Consider the following 22,771-nt stretch of genomic DNA (forward strand, 5'->3'; position numbering starts at 1 on the left):
GCCTCTGATCTGCCAAGCGTCCACCTAGCTTTCCAGTTTTTGCAAAGGTTTAACAAACATGGATACATGGAAGGAATCCTGAAGCCTCAGAGTACAATCATAGCTTATTGACATGGAGTCATGGATTCTATCTACACAGACAGCTGCAGAAGGACACAGACGGGAGACTCCCAGGGACCTGCAGGACCTATTCCTCACCATTATTGCTGGAACTGTGTGTACCTGATCTCAGATCCCAGGCTTAAAAAAGAAAAATAAAAGTTATAAATGGGGATGTAGATGCTGTATGTAGCATACCGGATTAAACTACTGCCTGGAATACCCACATTTCATATCAGAATGCCTGGTGTGAGTCCCAGTTGATTTGTGTCCCACCCAGCTTCCTGGGAGACAGCAATGATGATGCAAGGGCTTGGGCCCCATTACTCATGTGGTAGATCCTGATGGAGTTCTGGGCTCCTTCCTGGCTTTGGCTGGGCCCAGTCCTAGTTGTTGCAGGCAGTGAATGGAAGATTTCTCCCTGTCTCACTTTCTCTGTCACTCTGTAAGTGTGTGTGGCTAAATGTTATGCTTATATGCACACACACATGCTCAAGATTTGTCCACTGAAAAGGCCTAGAAACCACAACTCTACCAATAGCAATGGACTTTCTAACATACCAAGATCTGGGTTAATAAAAACAGGTTAAGCATCCATACTCTGAAAATCTGAAACCAAAAATGTCCAAAATCCAAAAATTTCTGAGTATCAATATGATGCTATGATTTTTTAAATTCTACACATTCAAATTAACAGCTCAAAACACAAGTATACTAAAAATATCGCACAAATTCATCCTCCAGCTATGCACATAAGGTGTATAGGAAACATCAGTGAAATTTGTGCTTTGGGTCCCAAGCTCAAAATATATCTCACTTATATAAAAACAAATATTTCAAAATCTAAAATACTCCCAACCCAAGGCATTTCAGAGAAGAAACATTCAATCTACGTCACCCTTTGTGAAAATAAACACCAGCTGATTCCAGAACTAAGGCAGGGCAAGTACACAGAGTCAAAGAATGTGGAGATGTGTCCAAAGAATGGAGGCGGAAACCCACCTTCAAAGCTCTCCTTCTGGCCAAATCAAGAACACAGCAGTATCAACAGAAATGACACAACTGCACATCTACTGACTGTTATTAAGAAAATACAAATCTATACATTTGCACTGATATAAATGTCACAAACGAAATAATGCAGAATGCAAACTAAGAGACAATGAAAACAGAAAATCACCCTTATCAGTAATCATAATGGTGGCTAATTCAGGCAGCAGTCCTCAATGGTGGCTGAAGCTGATAAGGTGGATCTATTTATTTTTATAAGCATTTTTTGTCACATACTTGAAAGGCAGAGTGACAGAGAAGGAAGGACACACACAGAAAGAGAGATATTTAGTCCATTGATTTGTTCCCCAGATGTCCATAACAACCTGAGCTGGGTCAGGCTGAAGCCAGGAGTGGGAACTTGATCCAAACTACTACATGGGGGGTAGGGGCAGGAACCCAGGTACCTGGGTCATCATCATCTGCCTTCCCAAGCACATTAGCACGGAGCTGGATCAGAAGCAGAGTAGCTGGAATTGGAACCAGGCATCCCCTAAGACATATGGTGTCCCAGGCAGTGGCTTAGACTGTTGCACTCCAGCATCTGCTTCAGGGAGAGCTGAGATCCACTGAGCAGGCAGATTCTGAAACAATGCCTGAGCATCTCCCCTCCTAACACTAACCAAGGACAAAGAGGGAAATGGGAACATTGTGAAGAAGTATGTCAGACACCAACATCACTAGGGGATGGAGTTTTAATATTACTCAGAGTAAGATGAGACAGGAAAATACAAGACTAGATGAAGATTTATAGATACGGTGGTCATTCAACTGCAGAAGGGGCACAGTGACTGTTGATCCCTCGAAAACTGCTGCTCCCAGACTATTAAGTGACCTCATAGAAGAGGGTTCTGGTTTCAGGGATCATGCAGCACCACATGGTCAGCCTACTAGCAAAGGGTCCAGGGAGAACACCGAAGACAATGGGTAACAAGACAAGGGGAGAGCCCAGACATGGGAACCTGAGTGAAGGGTGCTATGTGCTTCTATGATGGCATTCTGAAAGACTCTTCTGCAATAGCATCCAACTAGGAGGAAACCCTTCCTCTTGGAGGACCAGAAAAAAGCACACATGTTCTAAACAATGATTTGAAAAGGAAGTTGAATCATAAATGAGAGGCTTAAGGGCAGTGAATACCAATCCAGAAATCCTGCGGTGTTTAAAGAAGGGGAAATGGCACAGAATCACAGTCTCGTGTACCTTGAAAACAAAGCAATGAATAGAAAGCTCTTCATAGCAGGACTCATATTTATCTTGCTGAATTTTTATGGCTTTTCATAAAAAAATACTCAATTAAAAAAAGACTTATTTATTGGAAAGGCAGAATCACAGAGAGAGAGAAAGAGAGAATAGGTTCACTCTCCAGATGAAAGCAGTGGGAGCAGCTAGGCCAGGCTCGAGACAAGAGCCAGGAGTTTCTTTCTAGTCACATTATCTGTGTTCAGCCATCCAAGCCCTTGGACCACCCTCTGCTGCTTTCCCAAGCACATTAGCAGGGAGCTGGATTGTAAGTGGAGCAGCAAGTACTTGAACCAGTACCCAATGGGATGTTAGCATTACAGGTGGCAGCTTAACCCATAACACCACAACACCGGCTCTCAAAAAATCTTTGAAAAGGACTCTGGTCAGCTTTTTTTTTTTTATCTCTAGATGGTGATAGCGCTGTCAAACATAAATCAAAAATAAGACAAATGAGGGGTAATTCTTTGCCACAGCATCTAAGTTATCATTTGGGAAATCCACAGTCATTGTTGGAGCAACAAGAGTTCAAGTGCTGGCTCTGTTTCTTTCAGTTCCAGCTTCCTGCTAATGTGCACCAAGGGGAGTAGCAGGTGACAGCTCAAGCACCTGGAACTCTGCCACAAATGGGAGACCCAAGGTGAGCTTCCAGGCTCATACCTGGTACAGAACAGGTCATTATCAGCACCTGAGGAGTGAACCAGTGGGTGGCCTGAAGAGCTCTCCACCTGCCTCTGTCTCTGATAGATGAATGAGAGCAACCCCTCCCCCTCACCCGCTCCACTTCAGAAACTAAGCCAAAGACAGCAGATAGGATCATTACAGCCGGAAAAAGAACAACCTCTCTCCTAGGTACCTAAGTCAGATATATCGGTAAGAAAGATGATCAGTCATCATGTCCTTACAATTGCAAAAAGCTGGAAGATTGGCAAGATCTGATGGCTTGCGTGACCCTATAAGAAGAACTTATCCTATGCTGAAATGCATTTTTAAAAATAACCCTGTGAAGCCTGGAGCAAGAGTTACTAATTTACTAACTTCAAAAGACAAAAAAAGAGCCCAGCGCAGTAGCCTAGTGGTTAAAGTCCTCACCTTGCATGCACTGGGATCCCATATGGGCACAGTTTCTAATCCCAGTGGCCCTGCTTGTGGCCTGGGAAAGCAATTGAGGACGGCCCAAAGCCTTGGGACCTGCACCCTCGTGGGAGACCTGGAAGAGGCTCTGGGCTCCTGACTTCAGATCGGCACAGCTCCAGCAATTGTGGCCACTTGGGGAGTGAATCAACATACGGAAGCTCTTCCTCTGTCTTTCCTCCTCTCTGTATATCTGACTTTCCAATAAAACAAGAATAAAAATAAAATAAATCCTCAAAAAAAAAAAAAAGACAAACGTATCCTGTCTCCACATGTATCTTACATATTAGCTTGTACATACCCAAATTAAGATACCTTCCTCCTCTGTGGGCACAAAATCCATTTCTTGGTCAGCCCATCTCAGAAAAAGCTTGTCCAGGAGTCAGCTCACCTAGACATCCAGCAGAAGATAAAGCCTTGCACCCAATCCCACATTTCTCCTGTGGCTCTCTGAGGCAACGGAAAAGGAGGCACGATGGTGGGTGTTACTTGCTGGAAAAAGTTATCCAATGTTTCTCTCTCACCTGCACCTCCAAACAGTATACCCCATCTTGTCCTGTCTTCACCCTCTGAACGGAGTACCTGGGTTCAAACCTCAGCTCTGCTATTTCTGATTCCAGCTCCCTGCTAATCCACACCCTGGCAGGTTAACAGTGATAACTCCATAACGTGGGGTTCCTTGCTCCCACACAGGTGGCCTGGATGGAGTACTGGGCTCCAAGCTTTGGTGTGACCTAGACATGGCTGCTGAAGGCATTTAGAGAGTGAACAAGCAAACAGAAGATCTCTGTCATAGTTTTTGTCTCTTTGCCTTTCAAACATACAAAAAATCATTAAAATATAATTAACTACATTCATTTGGATTCTAAACTCCCATTAATTCAGACTTCCACAATATAAGTTAAACTGAACTACAGTTATCTTAGATGCAAATACATCTGCCTATCTGTACAACAGAGGAAGTACTAAGGCAAGTTCACTGCTAAGAGTAACAGACTATTCACTTAAAACAGGCCTATTTAAAAATCAAAGTACTTGATAAGTATTCCAAGGAAGTGTTTACTTCCTTGTTCCTAGGACATAAAGAACATTATAAAGTGTCCAAGTGCCTGACGTAGAACATATATTAGAAAGTGTTCCTTTTAACAAATTAGAAAACAAAAGCTCAAACAAAGAAACCATTTCCACAGAACAGATGTTGAACCTAGTGGCTGAGATGCCCACATTCCAATCAGAGTAGCTGGGTATGGTTTCTGTCGCTGGCTCCTGTCTCCAACTTCCAGACAATGCCACACCATGGAAAGTGGTGGTGACCGCTCAAGAAACTGGGTCCCTGGGCAGGACTCAGTCATTGTGGCTACTTAGGAAGTAAACCAGTAAGTGAGAGCATCTTCTGCCTCTGTCTTTCTGCCTCTCAAATAAATAAACCAAAACACCAAATTCATCTAGGAAAAGGCAAATGACGCATCAATTATTCAGTCTCCCAAGCACAAGATAATGTACATGGTACAATCAGTTTTTAAAAATAATTTGGCAGATCCTCTGAATTAAAACATAAATCTCACCCATAACCCAATCATTGTACTCCCACTCTAAAGAAATGAAAGTGTGTGTGGGTGGGTGGGTGTGTATACAAAGACCTGCACATGAAAGCCCACAGCAGCTTTACTGTTCAGAGGCACAACTACAAAGTTCATTTTAAATCAATAAAGCACCTAATAAAAAGTTGAGGCACATACCTGATGTCTGACAGCACCACTTTCTCAAATGTTTTTCGACCACAGAAGCCACTCTTCACTTTGACTCTATAGCAGATGTTGTGAAAACTTAACACAGATCCTTCAGTCGCAGTCTTCATGTCGTTGGAGGTCGTCCCAGGGAGGCCATTGCTGTTTCTTTCTGACATGGGCACAGAAATCTGGACATCGCTGGAAGACATCTGTGGGAGAGGCAATGGGGAAAACAAGCCTAAGCTGCTAGTCCAAATACATAAGACTACAAACACCAGGTAACAACACGCAGACACTGAATCCATTTGAAACTGGGCTGCCAGACCTAGCTTCACTTCCAATGAGCGGCCCACTTCACTGGAAAAAGAGCAGCCTTACAAGAAATTTCTATTAAGCAGATGGACCCTTGAAAGTAACTAGGAAGGATATAGAAATGACTCAAAACTCATAAAGCAGGAAAATAGGTTGGGAAGTTTAGACTGTTGGGCTTGCAGAGAATATTGGAATACAACTCAAGCTCAGATACAGACTATATGATCACTCCTGTTGGACACTGCAGATAGATAGATAGATAGATTTTTTTTTTTTACCTTTGAAGCTTATAGCATCATTGTCATGGTCAGTCAAGTAGGCAAAGCAGAAGTGGTTTCTCTGAATTAGAGTTCCAGATCCTGTGGCTAAGATTGTCAGGCACCTTCAGTTAGCTAAAGCAATCCCCCAAATCATTTGCAGTGACATCATCATTTTCTTAATGGACAAATATACTTAGATTTGGGGATGACTTAATAGTAACTATGGGGCTCAGTGAGATGGCCTAGTGGCTAGATTCTTACTTTGTATGCACCAGGATCCCATATGGATGCCAATTCACATCCCAGCTGCTCTACTCCTATCCAGCTCCCTGCCTGTGGCTTGGGAAGGCAGCAGAGGATGGCCCAAAGCCTTGGGACCCTGCGTCTGCATGGGAGACCTGGAAGAAGCTCCTGGCTTCTTAGCTCTGGCCCTTAAAGTGACTTAGGGAATGAACCAGTGGAGGGAAGATCTTTCTCTCTGGATCTCTATCTGTAAATCCTCCTTTCCAATTAATATAAATAATTTTTTTAAAAAACTGTGAAAATTATTAAGGAAATCAAAGCAACAATCAAAAACCTCAGGATTTTAAAACAAAAACTGAATATATTACACTTCACCAAACAAGCTACAAAAGAGCCGCTAAGAAGATTTAACTACAGGGGGCAGGCATTGTATAGTGAGTAAAGCCACCACCTGTGATGCCAAAACCCACAGAGGTGCCAGTTTGTGTCCCAGCTACTTTTCTTCCTACTCAGCTTCCTGGGGAAGTAGTGGAACATGGACCAGTGACTTGGTCCCCTTCATCCATGTAGCAGACTGGAATGAAATCCCTGGCTCCTGGTTTGGGCCAGGAATTAAAACTTTGAAAACTATAAATGCAGCGAGAGCAAGGGAGATATATATAGAGAAAAGAGATCTTCCATCCACTGGCTCAATCCCCATACGGGCACAATGACCTGGACCAAGCCAGGTAGAAGCCAGGAGCCAGGAACTGCATTCAGGCCTCCCACGAGGGTGGCTGGGCCCAAGAACTTGGGCCATCACTGTTTTCCCAGGAACATTCACAGAAAGCTAGGAAGTGAAGTAGCGGGTGACTGGCACACAGTAGGGATGCTAGCATCTCAAGTGGTCACTTAACCCACTGCTTTGCAACGCAGTTTTGATTTTTAAAAGCTAAAGCACTTCCCCTCTGCCTAAGCTATTGCAGACACATGGTTATCTCAAGAGCAACAATAAAAACAAAGCTGTGCAGTAACTGTTGGAAGAGTTCTCATCAATGAGAACAAACCAGCCAGGATTCACAGAATCAAAACTCCAGAAAGGAGGGGCAGCAAAGGTGCCAAGGTGCCATTCGAGCCACCTGCACACACTACACACAGACACACACAGACACACACACACACACACACACACACACACACACGAGAACAGTCAAGCAAAAACAAACTGCTAGAGGCCACTTTCTTCACCTCTAGTGATTCTGGGTAACACTGTGCTTAGCAGACAACACCTGGATTTGTGCTAGCAAGGAGGAGAGGCCCTAGAACCCTCATGCTTCTGAATGTATATATGGGAACCAAAACAAAAGATGTGTGTGGGGGGGGGGAACAGCAGCCTCTAGTCAATCAGACACGTGTGCTAGAAGGAAGTGGCATCTGCTGTCAAAGAGAGTCTCGTCCACATCCTGAATCAGGAATTACCCAGGAAAACGGAGCCCAATGCTCCAGAAATGAGGTCAAAGTAGTAGGATCCACAGGTAGCTCAGACATTCACATTAGAACAACTGACTTAGAGACCGGCATTGTGGCATGGTGGGTAAAGTCACTGCCTGCACTGGTTTTGTCTCTGCTGCTCCACTTCTGATCCAGTTCCCTGCTAAGGTGTCTGGGAAAAAGAGCAGAAAGAAAGCCCACATGTCTACCCAAAAGGAGCTCCCAGCTCCTGGCTTCAGCCTGGCCCAGCCTCAGCCACTGCAGCCAGTTGGGTAGTGAACCAGTGGACAAAAACTCTCTTATTGTCTCTCTCTGTATAATTCTTTCAAACAACTAAATAAGTATTTAAACAAATAATTAATATATCCATGAAAATAAATGAAAAAGGCATGATGTTACTAAAATCTACTAAAAAAAACCCCAAAATTTAAAATTCCCAAAAAATCAAAATAATGAAAAACAATTAAATCCAGATGAATTTAAAGCAATTTAAACACAGATTAAGAAAAAAATTAATTTATGAACTCAGAATCAGTACCACTGATGAAAACCATGAATGGTGAAAATAAAAAATGCTAAGCTCTCCATATGAAAAAGAACAACTATATAAAAGAACAAGGGCCCGGCGCAATAGAGTAGCAGAATAGCAGTTAAAGTCCTCGCCTTGAACACACTGGGATCCCATGTGGGTACTGGTTCTAATCCCTACAGCCCCACTTCCCATCCAGCTTCCTGCTTGTGGCCTGGAAAAGCAGTTGAGGACAACCTAAGGCCTTGGGACCCTGCATCCATATGGGAGACCTAGAAGAAGCTCCCGGCTTTGGAGCTCCAGCTGTTGCGGCTGCTTGGGGAGTGAACCATCGGACGGAAGATCTTCCTCTCTGTCTCTTTTCTCTGTATATTTGCCTTTTCAATAAAAATAAATAAATCTTTAAAAAAAGAGAGAGAGCTAAGGAAACATAAGGGATTATGATCAAACAGGTTTGTCTCATGTGTAACCACAGGGGAGAAAAACAAAGCAGAAGCTGTCAGGCTATCAGGCAACAGACTGAAGTGGCTCCAGGAACACACAGCAGGATAAACACAAAACCACACCTATGCCTCTCAGAGTTCAACTGCCAAAACCCACAGGAGTGGCCAAAAAAATTGTTCCTACACCCCAAAACTTACCATTTACAACACTCTGCTTTGCAAGCTGGGGAAGTCAGAAACCACATAAAGACTGACACCTGGGAAATGAGAGACAAATCATTGCATTTTACTTAATGAACACACAGCCTGTAATAATTAGCCAGCATCCTATCCTCTGGAAGCAATGAAAGGAATGTGTGAACTTTACACCGTGACGTCAGAAACTGGGTAAAGCCATTTCCTTCAGTCTTCAGAAACCCAGAGAGGCCGAATGGAGCAGCAGCAACCCCATCTCCTGCTGCAGATCCCACCTGATGCTCAGCCACTGGGAACACCTGCTAGCCTTCTCCCAAGCCTTGCGATGACAACCACATGGCACCCTGCTGGAACGGAAGCCATCGGCTACACAGGGAGGCTTGCAACAGATATTCCTGAGGCTTCGCACCAATAAAACATCATCATACAGGCCGACACAAGACTCAGGGCAAAGTCTGATAGATACTGAAACAATTTTGGAAGTGTGTGTGTGTGTGTTTGTGTGTGTGTGTGCGCGCGCTTGCGAAAGAAAGTTCACCTTCTCCTATAGTAGCTGAAAGGCCTTAGTAACCCTTGAGTCACAAACCCAGGGAGTGACTCAAGCATAAACCAAGAGCATGTTAGCCAGCTGAAACCTGTGTTATCAGGAAAATGGGATTTTAAAATTAAAGATATGGGTCCGGCGCAATGGCCTTATGGCTAAAGTCCTTGCCTTGCACATGCCAGGATCCCATATGGGAACCGGTTCTAATCCTAGCAGCCCCACTACCCATCCAGCTCCATGCTTGTGGCCTGGGAAAGCAGTCAAGGACAGCCCAAAACCTTGGAACCCTGCACCAGCATGGGAGACCTGGAAAAAGCTCCTGGCTGCTGGCTTTGGATCAGCACAGCTCCGGCCATTGTGGCCACTCAGGGAGTGAATCATCAGATAGAAGATATTCCTCTCTGTCTCTCCTCTCTTTATATCTAACTTTCCAATAAAAACAAAGAAAAATAAATCATATATATATAGAATATATATATACTTTAAAAATTAAAAGTAAAGATATGAAACCTCAGCAGCATACTAACTTCAAAGTGCCAATATCTCATCAGGATGGTACTACATAACTCACAAAAGTTATGAAATACCTTCAACTCAAATACTCCCCAAGGCAACAGACTTCGGGTCATAGGTCTTTGTTCTCATTGCATTAGCTCTCGCTGGATTAATCATCACTCTTTCATGTAAAGAAGAATGCCAAAACCACAAATGGATGTCTCACTCTGAAAAACTGATTCCCTTGAACTGCTGTAGTGGTGCAGCCAGTTGAGCCAGTGCCTGCAATGCCAGCACTGGTTCAAGTCACAGCTGCTCCACTTCCAATCCAACTCCCTGCTAATACACCTGGGGAAGCAGATGATGTTGGCCCAAGTACTTGGGCCCCTGTATCCACATTGGAGACCTAGATGGTGTTCCAGCCTCCTGGATTCAGTCTGGTTCAGCCCTGGCTGTTGCTGCCATTTGGGGAATGAAACAGCAGATAGAAGATTCTCTTTGTCTCTTCCTCTGTCTGCCTTTCAAATAGATAAATATTTACAAAAGAAAAAGAAGCCTGCCTCCTGCCACCTTGCTGCAGTGCCAGGGCTTCCAGAGGACCTGCTAATCTTCGGGGGTTGAGAATCTTTTATCTTCTTTTTTTCCCCCCTGAATATCATTCTCTGAGACTCAGACCCACTTCAAAGACCTTAGTTAGCTCTCAGGCAAGAGTGGAGCAAGGGGTTCACATATGCCCTGAACCCAGCCCCTCAGATCATGTGGCCTCAGCCTAAGCCAACTTGAAAATGCCACCAAACAAAATCAAGGGGCTTCCCAACAAAAATCCTTCTCCCCCTCCAGCTGTCCCTGTTCAGCCAATCCGCTGTGTCATCACGTCTCCTCTCTCTCTCTCTTCTTGCTGATATATCACCAGCACAGCCACAATTTTACTTTTGGGAAAAGGAAAAAAAAAAGTTTGAGCACTTTCCTTCAATACACGCTGGCAGATGTATAATAAAGATGATCACCTGAGGACAGGCATTGGGTGCAGCGGCTTTAGCAGCTGTTTCGGATGCCTGCATTTCCCATTAAGATATCTGACCAATTCCCAGGCACTCTGCACTTCCAATCCAGCTTCCACTACTGCACCTGAGAAGTAGCACCTGATGGCCCAAGTGCTGGGGTTCCTGCCACTGACACAAGAGATCCAGGTGGATTCTGGATCCTGGATCCTGAAGATGCTGGGTCAGGCTGGAGATCCAACATGAAAGATCAATCAATCGCTCTACCTCTCTCTGTCACTCTGCCCTTCAATTAAATCTTTAAAACATACACACACAATCTGCATTTTAAAATAACACATTCTTTAAAAAATTTATTGGAAAGACACATTTACAGAGAGGAGAGACAAACAGAAAGATTTTTCAAGCATTGGTTCACTCCCCAAAAGGCCACAATGGAAGGAGATGAGCCAACCTGAAGCCAGGAGCCATGAGCTTCTGCCAAGTCTCCCATACGAATGCAGTGTCCAAAGGCTGAAGGCCATCCTTTACTGTTTTCTCAGGCCACAAGCAGGGAGCTGGGTGAGAGGCACTAGCCAGCACTCACATGGGATGCCAGTACAGGCAAGGCAAGGCTTTAGCCACTGAGCCATCACCCTGGGCACTATCTTGCATTTTATCTGTCTATTCTCCATGAGCAGGTTTTCAGGGTGTCACAGACCTTGCCTGCCATGTGCACAGCTGATGATGTATTCAGGTTTGAAAGCTGCTCAGTAATGCAGTTTGGGAGGAAATATGAGCTGCCTGTCCCACTTAGGCCCCACGTCATTACAGCAGAGCAATCTGGGGCACACGGCACAATTTGGCACAGACAGGACCAGACTTCATCAGGGGAGGGTCTACATGGTGGGAGAGAAAGGGACATGGAAGCCTTTTCATCTGGCATATGGTGGCACATGAGAGGCTTCAGTAAACAACACAGCACATAATTGGGGAGCTAAGAGTGTAATGAACTGACACAGTCTCATCACTACCATGATGTAGCCCAACGCATTACCCACATGTTTGCACTGTTGCTGGTGTGAACACACCAGCTGTGCAGCCAGCTAGCTGCCTGAAAGGACAGCATATGCGGGCCCGGCAGCGTGGCCTAGCAGCTAAAGTCCTCGCCTTGAATGCGCCAGGATCCCATATCGGCGCTGGTTCTAATCCCGGCAGCTCCACTTCCCATCCAGCTCCCTGCTTGTAGCCTGGGAAAGCAGTCGAGGATGGCCCAAAGCTTTGGGACCCTGCACCCGTGTGGGAGACCCAGAAGAAGTTCCTGGCTCCTGGCTCTGGATCGGCATAGCGTCGGCCGTTGCGCTCACTTGGGAAGTGAATCATCGGACGGAAGATCTTCCTCTCTGTCTCTCCTCCTCTCTGTATATCTGACTTTCCAATAAATAAATAACTCTTAAAAAAAAAAAAAAGGACAGCACATGCAATTAAACACATCATGCCTGATGAAAAAAGAAACAACTCTCTTACTGGTTAATGTGATTAGTATACTACACTGTTGACATTCTAGAGTGTACTCCCTCTATTTAAAAAGTCTACTGTGAAACAATATGCCAGGTTACCCCAGCAGTAACATCCTAAATCTGGAGCTTGCCATGTATTTTGATTGCATCTGTTTCTCTTGTGCTTATCTGGTTTACCGTGGTCCCACGGGCAATAACCTGGACCATATGTGGATGCCCCATGCAGCCTGGCTGTGAATAGTCTACAGCATCTCAGAACAGGTGTAAGGTGTAAGGACACTGTGATTGGGGAACTCAATTACCTTTTTAAAACACACTCTGTGGGGGCCAGTATCATCACAAGGTGAGTGAAGCCACTGACTGCAAAGCCAGCACCAGCTGGAGTCCCAGCTGTTCCACTTCCAATCCAACTCCCTGTAAATGAGCCTGGAAAGGCAACAGCAGATGGTCCAAGAGCTAGAGAGAACTGGATGGAACTCCTGGTTCCTGGCTTAGCCCTAGCTACTATGGCCATTTGGAACCAACATATGAAAGAACAAATTTCCTTCCTTTCTTTCTGCCCACTCACCTAAGCAACTCTGGCTTTCAAGTAAACTAAATCTTAAAAAAAAAAAATAGTATTCCTATTGCTGTACAGAGAAGCAAGGGCAAGGAAAAGCCAATGTTATGAGGTTACTGCAGAATACTTGTTTGGCAAGGCAGACAGCAGGGCAGAGGGAACAGAAAGTTCTATTCTAGCTTAGAAAGGGGTGAACGTCTGTTTAAAAAAAACAAAAAAAAAGAGCTACAGACAGACTGTCAGGGGAGTGAAACCTCTCCATTCTCTGGGTTCTTCATCATGCAAAAATACATTGTCCCAAAGTTTTCTTAAAGAAAGAAAACTCTCCTTCCCTCTCCCCTTTGGGTTCTCCCTCCCAGGCCCTGGGAATGAAACTGGCAACCAATGAACAAGAGGGAAAAAAAAGTTTAAGTACACAAGTGAGCTTCACAAAGACATGAGGTTTCAGAAGCATCCAGATGACGGAATTGTCTATCACCTTGAACTAAAGGGAAAGGATGGGGAGGGAACTTCTAGTGGCAAGGAGAGGGAAGGAACCATTAAGCAAAGGTTGCTTTGCCATGCAACTAAATCTCTGGTGAAAAGACACCCCTGAACATAGAAAATTCCTTTATAAATATGTTTACTTTTTAAAAAAGAAATCTATTTATTTGAAAGATCTTCCACCCACAGATTCAATAGCTAGGTCTGGGCAAGGCCAAAGCCAGTAGCAAAGTCTGTGACACCAGTCTCCCATCATGAATGCCAGGGACCCAAGTGCTTGGGGCATCACCCCCTGCTTCCCAGGCTCATTACTGGGGAACCAGAGCAGAAGCAGAGCAGCTGCTGATGTGAGATGGCTGCTAGGCAAGCAGAGGCTTACCAATAGCGCTGGCCCCCACATGCTGATTTCCATTACAGAAGGGTATACAGGTATCCCATGCAGGTGCTTAGCAGAAGGTAAAGAACTCTGTAGTACCCATAGGTTGTCAAGTGACTTCTAGAAATAATCCAAAGTCGTCTGGTTAGAAGCAGTATTTTCCTGGCACTAACCACCACCCCCTGGAATCACACTGAGCAAGCTGCTTGCAATGCAGCCTCAGGAGGCATGCTCTGCCTTGTGCAGTCTGACACAGCCATCTCTTGGCAGCTCCAATGAATGTCAAACTCAGTGTAGACCTTTGTCTTCAGCCTGCCCACATCCCCCTGCCTTTGACCTTTTCAAATAATCTTGTCCAGGTTGCTGCCTTGGTCAAGCATTCTCCACAACACAGACACAAATACAGGCAGCCTCCTCTCCCTCCCATCCTCCTGGTGACAGATGCTCCTAGCAGGTGGCTCGGGACACACCCACACACAAAGCAGGTGACCTGCCAGTCTAGAGTCCACAGGACAGAGCCTGGAGCAGCCCACAGCGGCATGAGCAGGCAAGCAGGCAAGTGGTGATTATTCCCAGCTTAAGGCATCTGAATTCCTGTAACTTCTTATCTGTCTAAAAGCTGGGCCTCTAGTTGCATGAATGCCCTGAGCAGGAACAGCCAGGAAAGATTAGCTCTCCTCACAGACCAGGGTTATAAAACTCTCCCCAGATGCCCATCCATTCATCCTTCCTGAAAGTCACATTTCTCCTAGAAATGCCTCCTATCTCTGTCAAAATAATATCCAAGGCCAAATGTTATAACCCTTAGAGTCCATTTTCCCCCTCTGAACCTGTGATTAAATCTGTCTCTTCCAGCTCATCTCTTCAGTCACTTTAATCTTCACGATCCCCAAGCAGTAAAAATCTACTACAGAGAAGTCCAAAACTAAGCTGTGAGGCTATGTTCAAAAGTCAGAGAGCAGCAGACACCAGCAAAGTATACAACTTGAGAAAGGATAGTGAGTTCCTTCATTCCCACAAACTATAAACCACTACACTTGCAGAAAACACTCTGGTGCTCGTTGGGCAAGCAGCCTATAAGCAGGACCCAAACAAGTGACCCCCTTTAAGTACTTAGGGCCACTGTATAGACTCAGACCAAAAAGGATTCAAATCTATTTCTACTTCCTTTGATGACATGCAAGGGAGAATGGGATACTCTCCATCAGACATATGAGATTGCCACCTGAATTTTTTTTTAACATTATTTCATTTCAATTCATTTAAGTTCAAGTAGTCCCATATGACTGGTAGCTACTACATGGGACAGTACAGGTCCTGACGGTTGACCTTTTTAAAAGAAAATTATGAACCATTTGCAAATGATAATCTGCTTGATTGTTACAATATTGATGTTTGGTCATGCTCCAGTAACTGTTACAGGCACAGTTGTTGACTGTAAGGTATAGTACTTGTTGCTTGGTTACTTATAAACAAAGCAACTTTACAGTCACATAAAAGATACATAGATCAGCTATTCTTGCATCAAAACAAATTCTTTCCTGAGTTTCAAAAACAGTATAAAATGATGGTAGTATTTTATTTCTTTAAAAAAAAACAGGAAAGTGCTTTTGAAAAAAGCAAAACTGCTGGACACTTCAGGGTATCTAGGAATGAGCAAATGAGCAAATGTGCTAGTTGCTGAAAACAAAAGGCTGGTTTTTTTAGAACTCCCTTTTAAACAGTTGTTAAACTAAACCCAATTCTATTTCTCAAGGAAAACTGTTGAGTTCCAAAGAATTAAACCTCATCTCTATTTCTAAACAGATGGCATAGTTAAAAACCAAAATTCTATGGACCAAAATCTATTATTCCCAGAATGTTACACCATTTTGTTCACAACTACAAATACCAATGAGAAGTCAATAAAATAACAGTAACAATTTACCTGCCAGGGTCTTCCTATAAAAGTCCCAAAGATCCCCATCAATGTCTTATGTCCCAAGTTCACACCTTTAGTATCTGCTCTTTCAAGCACACCTTACCAGTTGGTCACAGGGCAGGAACTTTTGCTGTTCTGCCCCTTGTCCTCAGCACCTCCCATATTTGTTTTTCTTCTTTATTCTCCTTATAGGAAGTCAAATATACAGAAAGAGATGCAGAGAGGAAGATCTTCCATCTGCTAGTTCACTCCCCAAGTGGCTGCAATGGCTGGAGCTGAGCCAATCCAAAGCCAGGAGCCACGGGCTTCTTCCAGATCTACCAAATTGGTGCAGGGTCCCAACTATTTGAGCTATCCTCTACTGCTTTCCCAGACCACAAGCAGCAAGCTGGATAGGAAGTAGAGCTGCCAGGGATGCCCATATGGGGATTGTCGCAGACACAAGGTGAGGATTTAGCCTCTAAGCTATCACGCCAAGCCCAGCACCATCCATACTCTAATAAGCGCACATTTACTGAACCATCTCATTCACACTGCTCTGTAAACGTCCAATTTCCCAGACATGTTTGCATTCACAAGTTTCTTGCCTACTGATGTGAACTCCTGCAACAGCAGGGACACAAGCCCCGCTGTTTGGTACCCTTCAGATCTTAGATCCTCTTCTCCCTGATGCAGAGTGACTTAAAGACATAATAAACACAAATAAGATAAATTCACTAGCAACCAAATTAAGGGGTAGATTCTCTGGACTCCTCATGAAAACTGAGACTCAGGCAGGATTACTACATAAAATTTAAAAAGACAAAGGGCAGGTGTTTAGCCTTGTGGTTAGGACACTACTGAGTTCCATTCCTGACTCCAACTTCCAGCCTACATTGACCCTAGAAGGGTGATACTGCCAGTAACTGGGTCTCTGTAACCCACATGATCAACTTAGACAGAGTTCCCAGCTCCTGGTGTCATCTCTGGACAGTTGAGGGCACGTGGGGTGAAAACCAGCACTCACAACAGGCACTCACACCGTCTCTGCCCTTCAGAGAAGCAAGAAACAAAGGGTGAGGAAGAAGGGTGAATAAAGGGACACAGACAAACACACACACATGGAGTGACAGTGTGTGTGTCCCAGATATTTAGCTTCCAATTTTTAAAGGTAAGAATAAACCCTAAATAATGCCTCCTAAGAACCCAATGTGCTAAAGTTCAAAGAAATTAGAATTGTTGGGACCAATGAGTTGGTTCAACTAGTTAATCCTCCACCTCGAAGCACAGCACCCCATACAGGTGCTAGTTCATGTCCCAGCTGCTCCACTCCATATCCATTCCCTGTTTGTGGCCTGGGAAAGCAGTAGAGGATGGCCCAAAGCCTTGGAACCTTGCACCTGTGTGCGAGACCAGAAGAAGCTCCTGGTTTCAAATCAACTCAGCTTTGACTTTCGTAGCCATCTGGGGAGTGAACCAGCAGATGCAAGATCTTTCTCTCTGTCTCCCCTCTCTGTAAATCCGACTTTCCAATAAAAATAAATAAATCTTTGGGAAAGGACATTCCCTACATTAATCTTGGTAAGCTCACAACACCTAACAACTGAAAGAGTAAGAGCCTGGAGGCAGGGAGTGCCTAGTCTGACAAAGTAGCTAAGAAGCAAAAAGAGAAGCACCAGTTCCAGCAGGATATGAGGAGCCCTTACACTAGAAGAGGTGTTGGGAAATGCAGTTTGTTACTCTGCATTCTACCTCTCAGAGAGAGGCAGCAAGAAAATGAGGCTCAGGTCAGGCACTGACGGGTGGCAGCTAACACACTGCTTGGGATATCTGCATCTCCCAGCATCTCAGTTTTCAGTCCAGGTCTCTGCTAAATCTCCTGGGAAAGCAGAAGATGTTCCCTGCCACCCGCACTGGAGACCCAGCTGGAGTCCCAGCTTCCTGACTTCAGCTTGGCTCAGCCCTGGCTGTTTACAAGCATTTGGGGAGTGAACCATCAGACAAAATATGTCTGTGTATTTGTAATCCTGCCTTTCAAATAAAGGAGCTGTAATTGGTGGGGTAGAGGGAGAAAAGGATAAGGCTACAGAGATCAACAAAAGCCATTAAAAGATGGCAGTGCCTGGGCTAGGAGCCTGGGGGCACTGCACCTTCCGCACTAGCTCAGTACACATCCTAGTCACTGATCTCTCCACCACCGACAAAGCCAGCAAGGCAGCTATGGGAAATCCATGGCTTCATACCAAAAAAAAAAAAAAAAAAAAAAAAAAAGCCTGTTTGTACAGGGTACCCTAGGTCAGTGCCATGCACTGTTCAGACTGATCCTCACTGTTTTCAGGTCACATTTACTGGACCAGTGTTAACAGGAAAGGTTGTTAGAAACAGTAATTCTCCCTCTGTTGGTGCAGCAACATTCAGACTTGTGAAAATGTATGCAGTCAGGGAACCACCACAACTGAGAAGGATTGCTGCCATCGTCCCTAAATAGCGGTCTCTGTTTCCCGTCCCTTTCATCTCTCAATATAACCAGAATCCTCTCTTTAAATACACACAAGTACAGGCATCTCCATGTGACTTTTTTTTTCCATTTTACATTCCAACAAAACATGTGAGAAAGTCATCCAGATTGTTTTCAACTGTGACAGAAATGGGACATGTTGGTCTAGAAAACACCTTGTCATGGGCCCAGTGTAATGGCTCAGTGGCTAAATCCTTGCCTTGCATATGCCAGGATCCCATTTGGGTCCTGGTTCATGTCCTTTTTGCTCCACTTCCCTTCCAGCTCCCTGCTTGTGGCCTGGGACAGCAGTTGAAGATGGCTTACAGCCTTGAGATCCTGTACCCGTATGGGAGACCCAGAAGAAACTCCTGGTTCCTGGCTTCAGATTGGCTCAGGCCTGGCAGTTGCAGCCACTTGGGGAGTGACCCAACAGGTGGAAGATCCTTCTCTCTGTATCTCCTTCTCTCCATATATCTGCCTTTCTAATAAGAAAAATAATTCTTTTAAAAAATCCTAGTCAATAGTAAATAAAATGATTCAGATTAAGTATAATCGACATGTGTGATACATCCCAGCTGCTCTTATCTACAACTTGGTCAGCAGTTTCCTACTGAGATGTCAATGTCCCATTCCTAAGGCTGTCTAGAAAATGCTCCCTAATTCATTCTAGCACAGGTGGGGCTTGAATCATTCTGCCTTGGAAAATACCAGCCACATGACCTTGGGAGAAGGACTCAGCTTCTCCACACTTGTTCCTCCTCTGTAAATCCAATTCTTTACTTACTAGCATTATAAGAGGGGCAATCAAAGACTCTTAAAGATCAAAAGGAAAACAGAGGAAGAAGCAAGAGTCAAGCCAAGTCTGGTTAAAGTCCAAGGGAAGCTGGAGAGCACGGGGTCATTAACTCCACTGTTCTTCCCCAAGAGTCCACCTGCTACAGTAAGGTCAACAGGTCAGTTCCCTCCCTGCTTTGAATTCAATAATCATCCGCTCAATGACACGCATAATGATGAATAGAACAGCAAGTGGGCAAACAAATGTGTGTGTGTGTGTGTGTGTGTGTGTGTGTGTGTGTGTACCTTCCGCAAGATCCTCCAGGGGTCCAGCTTTATTGCCAGGGACTGCTGTGAGCATAGGCATCACCTGGCCCTATGCAGTGCCTCACTGTACACGAGGTACTACGTCACTGCTAGCATGGCCAAAGTAAACAGGGGTTCAAAACTTAATGGAAATCTTTTATCACTATCAATTCAGTCAAGCCCCAAGTTTCTGATTTTTTTTTAATACATTGGAAACAAAGATTCTGTCTAAACCCTTTAACAGTGAAAGAGCCCAAAGACTTGATCTGCCCAAAATAAGACAAAAGGAAAGTGTGAATCTTAAGATATTTGCATTCCATCCTTTCAGATACACTCAGCAATTAGGATGCAGCTTAACTAAGTTATGAAGCTAATAAGACATCCCAGGGTTCTTATCACCTAATAAATAGTAGCTCACAGGGGCAGTTTGTAGGCACTCACCGGTCATCACTTGTAAGAAACAGAGCAGAGGAACGGGGGGGGGGGGAGGGAAAAGATAGGAGAAGAAAGGAGAAGTTGAAACATGAAAAATGCAAACTGAACCTGGAACTTTTTTACCGGATACCAGAAAGTAAGGAAATGTTTTGCTGACTGTTTTGTTTTTTGAAAAACAATGGCAAAAGGTCAAAATGGCCCCAAAACAGTAGCTAGAACAATCTGAGCAGTGTTATACAGAGCTAATATCAGACTGTCACCTATGTAATAACACACACACATCCATAAGTACTGGCCCAAATCACTGCAGAAGGCACAAGCATTTTGCATGAGGGTTAAGAAGCAGCCTGGGACTCCTGTGCCCCGTATTGCAGTGTCTGGATTCAAGGCCCAGATCGGTTCCCAAGGGCAGCTTCCTGCTTATAAGCACACCTGGGTGACAGCAGGTGACATACAGCTTAGGTATTCAGGTTCTCACCATACATGTGGAAGACATGGGCTACACTAGGGGAATTTGGGGAATGAACCAGCAGATGGAAGATCTGTATTTGTCCCTCTCTGTGTGTCTTTTATACAGGCCAATTTTAACACATAATTAGTGAAATCAACAAGCAGAAAGAAGAGACAAAAATGTAAAAGGAATGAAAGGGAAGAAATGTGAGAGCCACTATCAGAATTACATAATGCAATGTACATATTTGACCAATGAACTAATAAATGAAAATTTAAGAAGAGGTAGGTGTGTGCCCTTCCACTTAAGACACCACTTAAAGGTGCCACCTCCCACTTCAAAAGTGACTGCGTTCTGATTTCCCAGCTGTGCTCTAAGGCTTTCTACTGATGCTAACAGGCAGCAGTGCTGGCTCAGGTGATCAATTTTCAACATCCAGAGGAGAGCTGGGCTGAGCATGCACTCTCTCTCCTCCCTCTCAATCTTTAAAAATAAAGAACAGAATATTTGTATAGTTCAAGTTTCTCACCCAAAACATCTCTGAATTAGAAAGAAGAAAATGATAACTGTACATGGGGAACCTGGAGGAGCTGCTACAGAAGCCCCTAACAGGGTCCACGTCTATCAGTGCACTGCGAGCCCACCACGGACACCAGGGTTGTGGAAGAAAGTATTCATAGGTAGACACTGTTGCTCAACAAACTAACCCTCCACCTTCAAGCACCAGATTCCCAAATGATCACTGGTTTATGCCCCACCTGATGCATTTCCCATCTAGCTCTCTCCTAATAATATACCTGGGAAAGAAGGGACTCAAGTCCTCAGGCCCCTGTAGCCAAGTGGGAGATCCAAAAGAAGCTCCTGGCTTTGGATCAACTCAGCTCCACCCGTTTCGTCCATTTGGGGGTGTGAAGCACAGGATGGAAGATCTCTTCCTCTCTGTCTCTCCTTGTCTATAAATCTGCCTTTCCAATAAGAATAAATTTAAAAAGTAGATATTTGGGCCCAGGCCAGTAGTCTAGATGCTAAAGTCTTTACCTGGCACATGCCAGGATCCTATTTGGTTGCCAGTTTGTGTCCAGGTGGCCCTGCTTCCCATCAAGCATCCTGACTGTGGCCTGGGAAAGCAATCAAGGATGGCCCAAAGCCTTGGCACCTTGCATCCATATGGCAGACCCAGAAGAAACTCCTGGCTCCTAGCTTCAGATCAACTCAGCTCTGGCTGTTGCAGCCACTTGGGGAGTGAATCAGTGGACAGATTTTCCTCTCTGTCTCTCCTCCTCTCTGTATATCTGACTTCCCAATACAAATAAATAAATATTTTTTAAAAAGCAGATATTCATGACACAGTGCAGAGCAGGAAGCCTGACAGCCAATTCCTGGGCTCCTTGAAGGGTTAGAGATAGAGATTCTTACAGAATGAGCTTGGGATCGAGATGTGCTCACCACTGCGGTGCTCAGTGATAGCGTGTTCTTGCGGGAACTTTGATGACAATTGGGCTCAAGTCAGTCTAGGGTCCACAGGAAAGTGGTTGTTACTTCTCTGCTTGGGGGCCTGGGGTTTAGAGGTTATGTATGGAGGGGACAATGACCTTGTGTGCTCAGTAATACTGTAGGGCTGACAACACCACTCTCTTAAGTAAGATTCAGGAAAGAAAATTTTAGCTGAAGGTGGGAGGCTAGGAGACCAGGATCTTATAGTACCCAGCATTGCATTAAAGATGCTGTGTAACAGCTTGGTTTCACCTTTACCAAGGTTAACATCAGCAGTGTAAGGCAGATAATGCTGCAAGCCCCCATAAGATGCAATGAGACATTTTTTGAGTTGCGTTTTTCCCCCAGAAGGTAGACAACCTAATCATGCAATTTCATCAAATAGTTGCAAATGCAGGCACATCTTACATCTTCACTGACTCTGGGCAGTGCTCTTTGCTAATGTCAAGGTCATTAGAAAAAACAAGACTGAGGAACTGATAGAGATTGGACAGATGAAAGCAATTATACATTTAGCAGCTGACTGCAATGTGAGAACCTAGATTTGATCCTGGACAGAAAAAGGAAAATGGAAAGATGAGTGAAACAGCAACAATATCTGCAATTCAATCAACAGTATTATAGCATTATACCAATGTTAAGAAAACAATTCAAAAGTTGGTAGTGGAGGCATAATGTTAGACTTAATGTATCTTTGTTCTTTAAATTTTCTTCATCCAAACCTACACAACCGAGGATTGGTACAGTGGCACAGGACACTAATCTTCCATCCTGTGGGACCGGCATCCCATGTGGGCTCTGATTAATCTCTCAGCTGCTCTGCTTCCCACCCAGCTCCCTGCTTATGACCTGGGAAAGCAGCAGAGGATGATGCAAGTCCTTATGACCCTGTACCCATGTGGGACATAAAGAAGCTCCTGGGCAGGCTTCAGACCAGCTCAGCTTAGGCCCTCACGGCCATTTGCAGTGTGAACCAGTGGATCAAGATCTCTCTTTAGCTCATCTTCTTTTGCAAATCTCCCTTTCCAATAAAAATAAATTAAAAGAATCTACACGATCCAATTAAAGTTGTATTCTGGGAAGCAACGTTTAAAAAAAAAGTTTAAAAAAACACAAGTTCCTTGGTATGCTGCTACATTTATGATTCACCAGAATTCAAATAACTGGATGGCTTTGAGGTCCTTCTAAATCCCTTGAGGGAACATCTTTAGCAGAGAGGGGAAGAGAAACAAGAGGTGTGAGAAACTAT

At 44.4% G+C, this 22,771-nt stretch overlaps 1 protein-coding gene across 1 annotated transcript in view; it reads right to left on the reverse strand.

Annotated features, from left to right (window-relative positions):
• The window catches only part of ABCG2 (ATP binding cassette subfamily G member 2 (Junior blood group)), a 113,133-nt gene that overhangs the window by 33,376 nt on the left and 56,986 nt on the right, over positions 1 to 22,771 (reverse strand). The window contains exons 3-4 of the mRNA XM_040967295.1: positions 8,709 to 8,767; positions 5,263 to 5,462 (exon numbers count right to left, since the gene is read on the reverse strand). Coding sequence (XP_040823229.1) covers positions 5,263 to 5,462; positions 8,709 to 8,711 — 203 coding nt within the window. The 5' untranslated portion in view covers positions 8,712 to 8,767. The remainder of the gene's footprint in view (positions 1 to 5,262; positions 5,463 to 8,708; positions 8,768 to 22,771) is intronic.

Source organism: Ochotona curzoniae, unplaced genomic scaffold, assembly GCF_017591425.1.
Source record: "Ochotona curzoniae isolate NIBS_2020 unplaced genomic scaffold, NIBS_Ocur_1.0 scaffold_4506, whole genome shotgun sequence".
NCBI classification, from domain to species: domain Eukaryota; kingdom Metazoa; phylum Chordata; class Mammalia; order Lagomorpha; family Ochotonidae; genus Ochotona; species Ochotona curzoniae.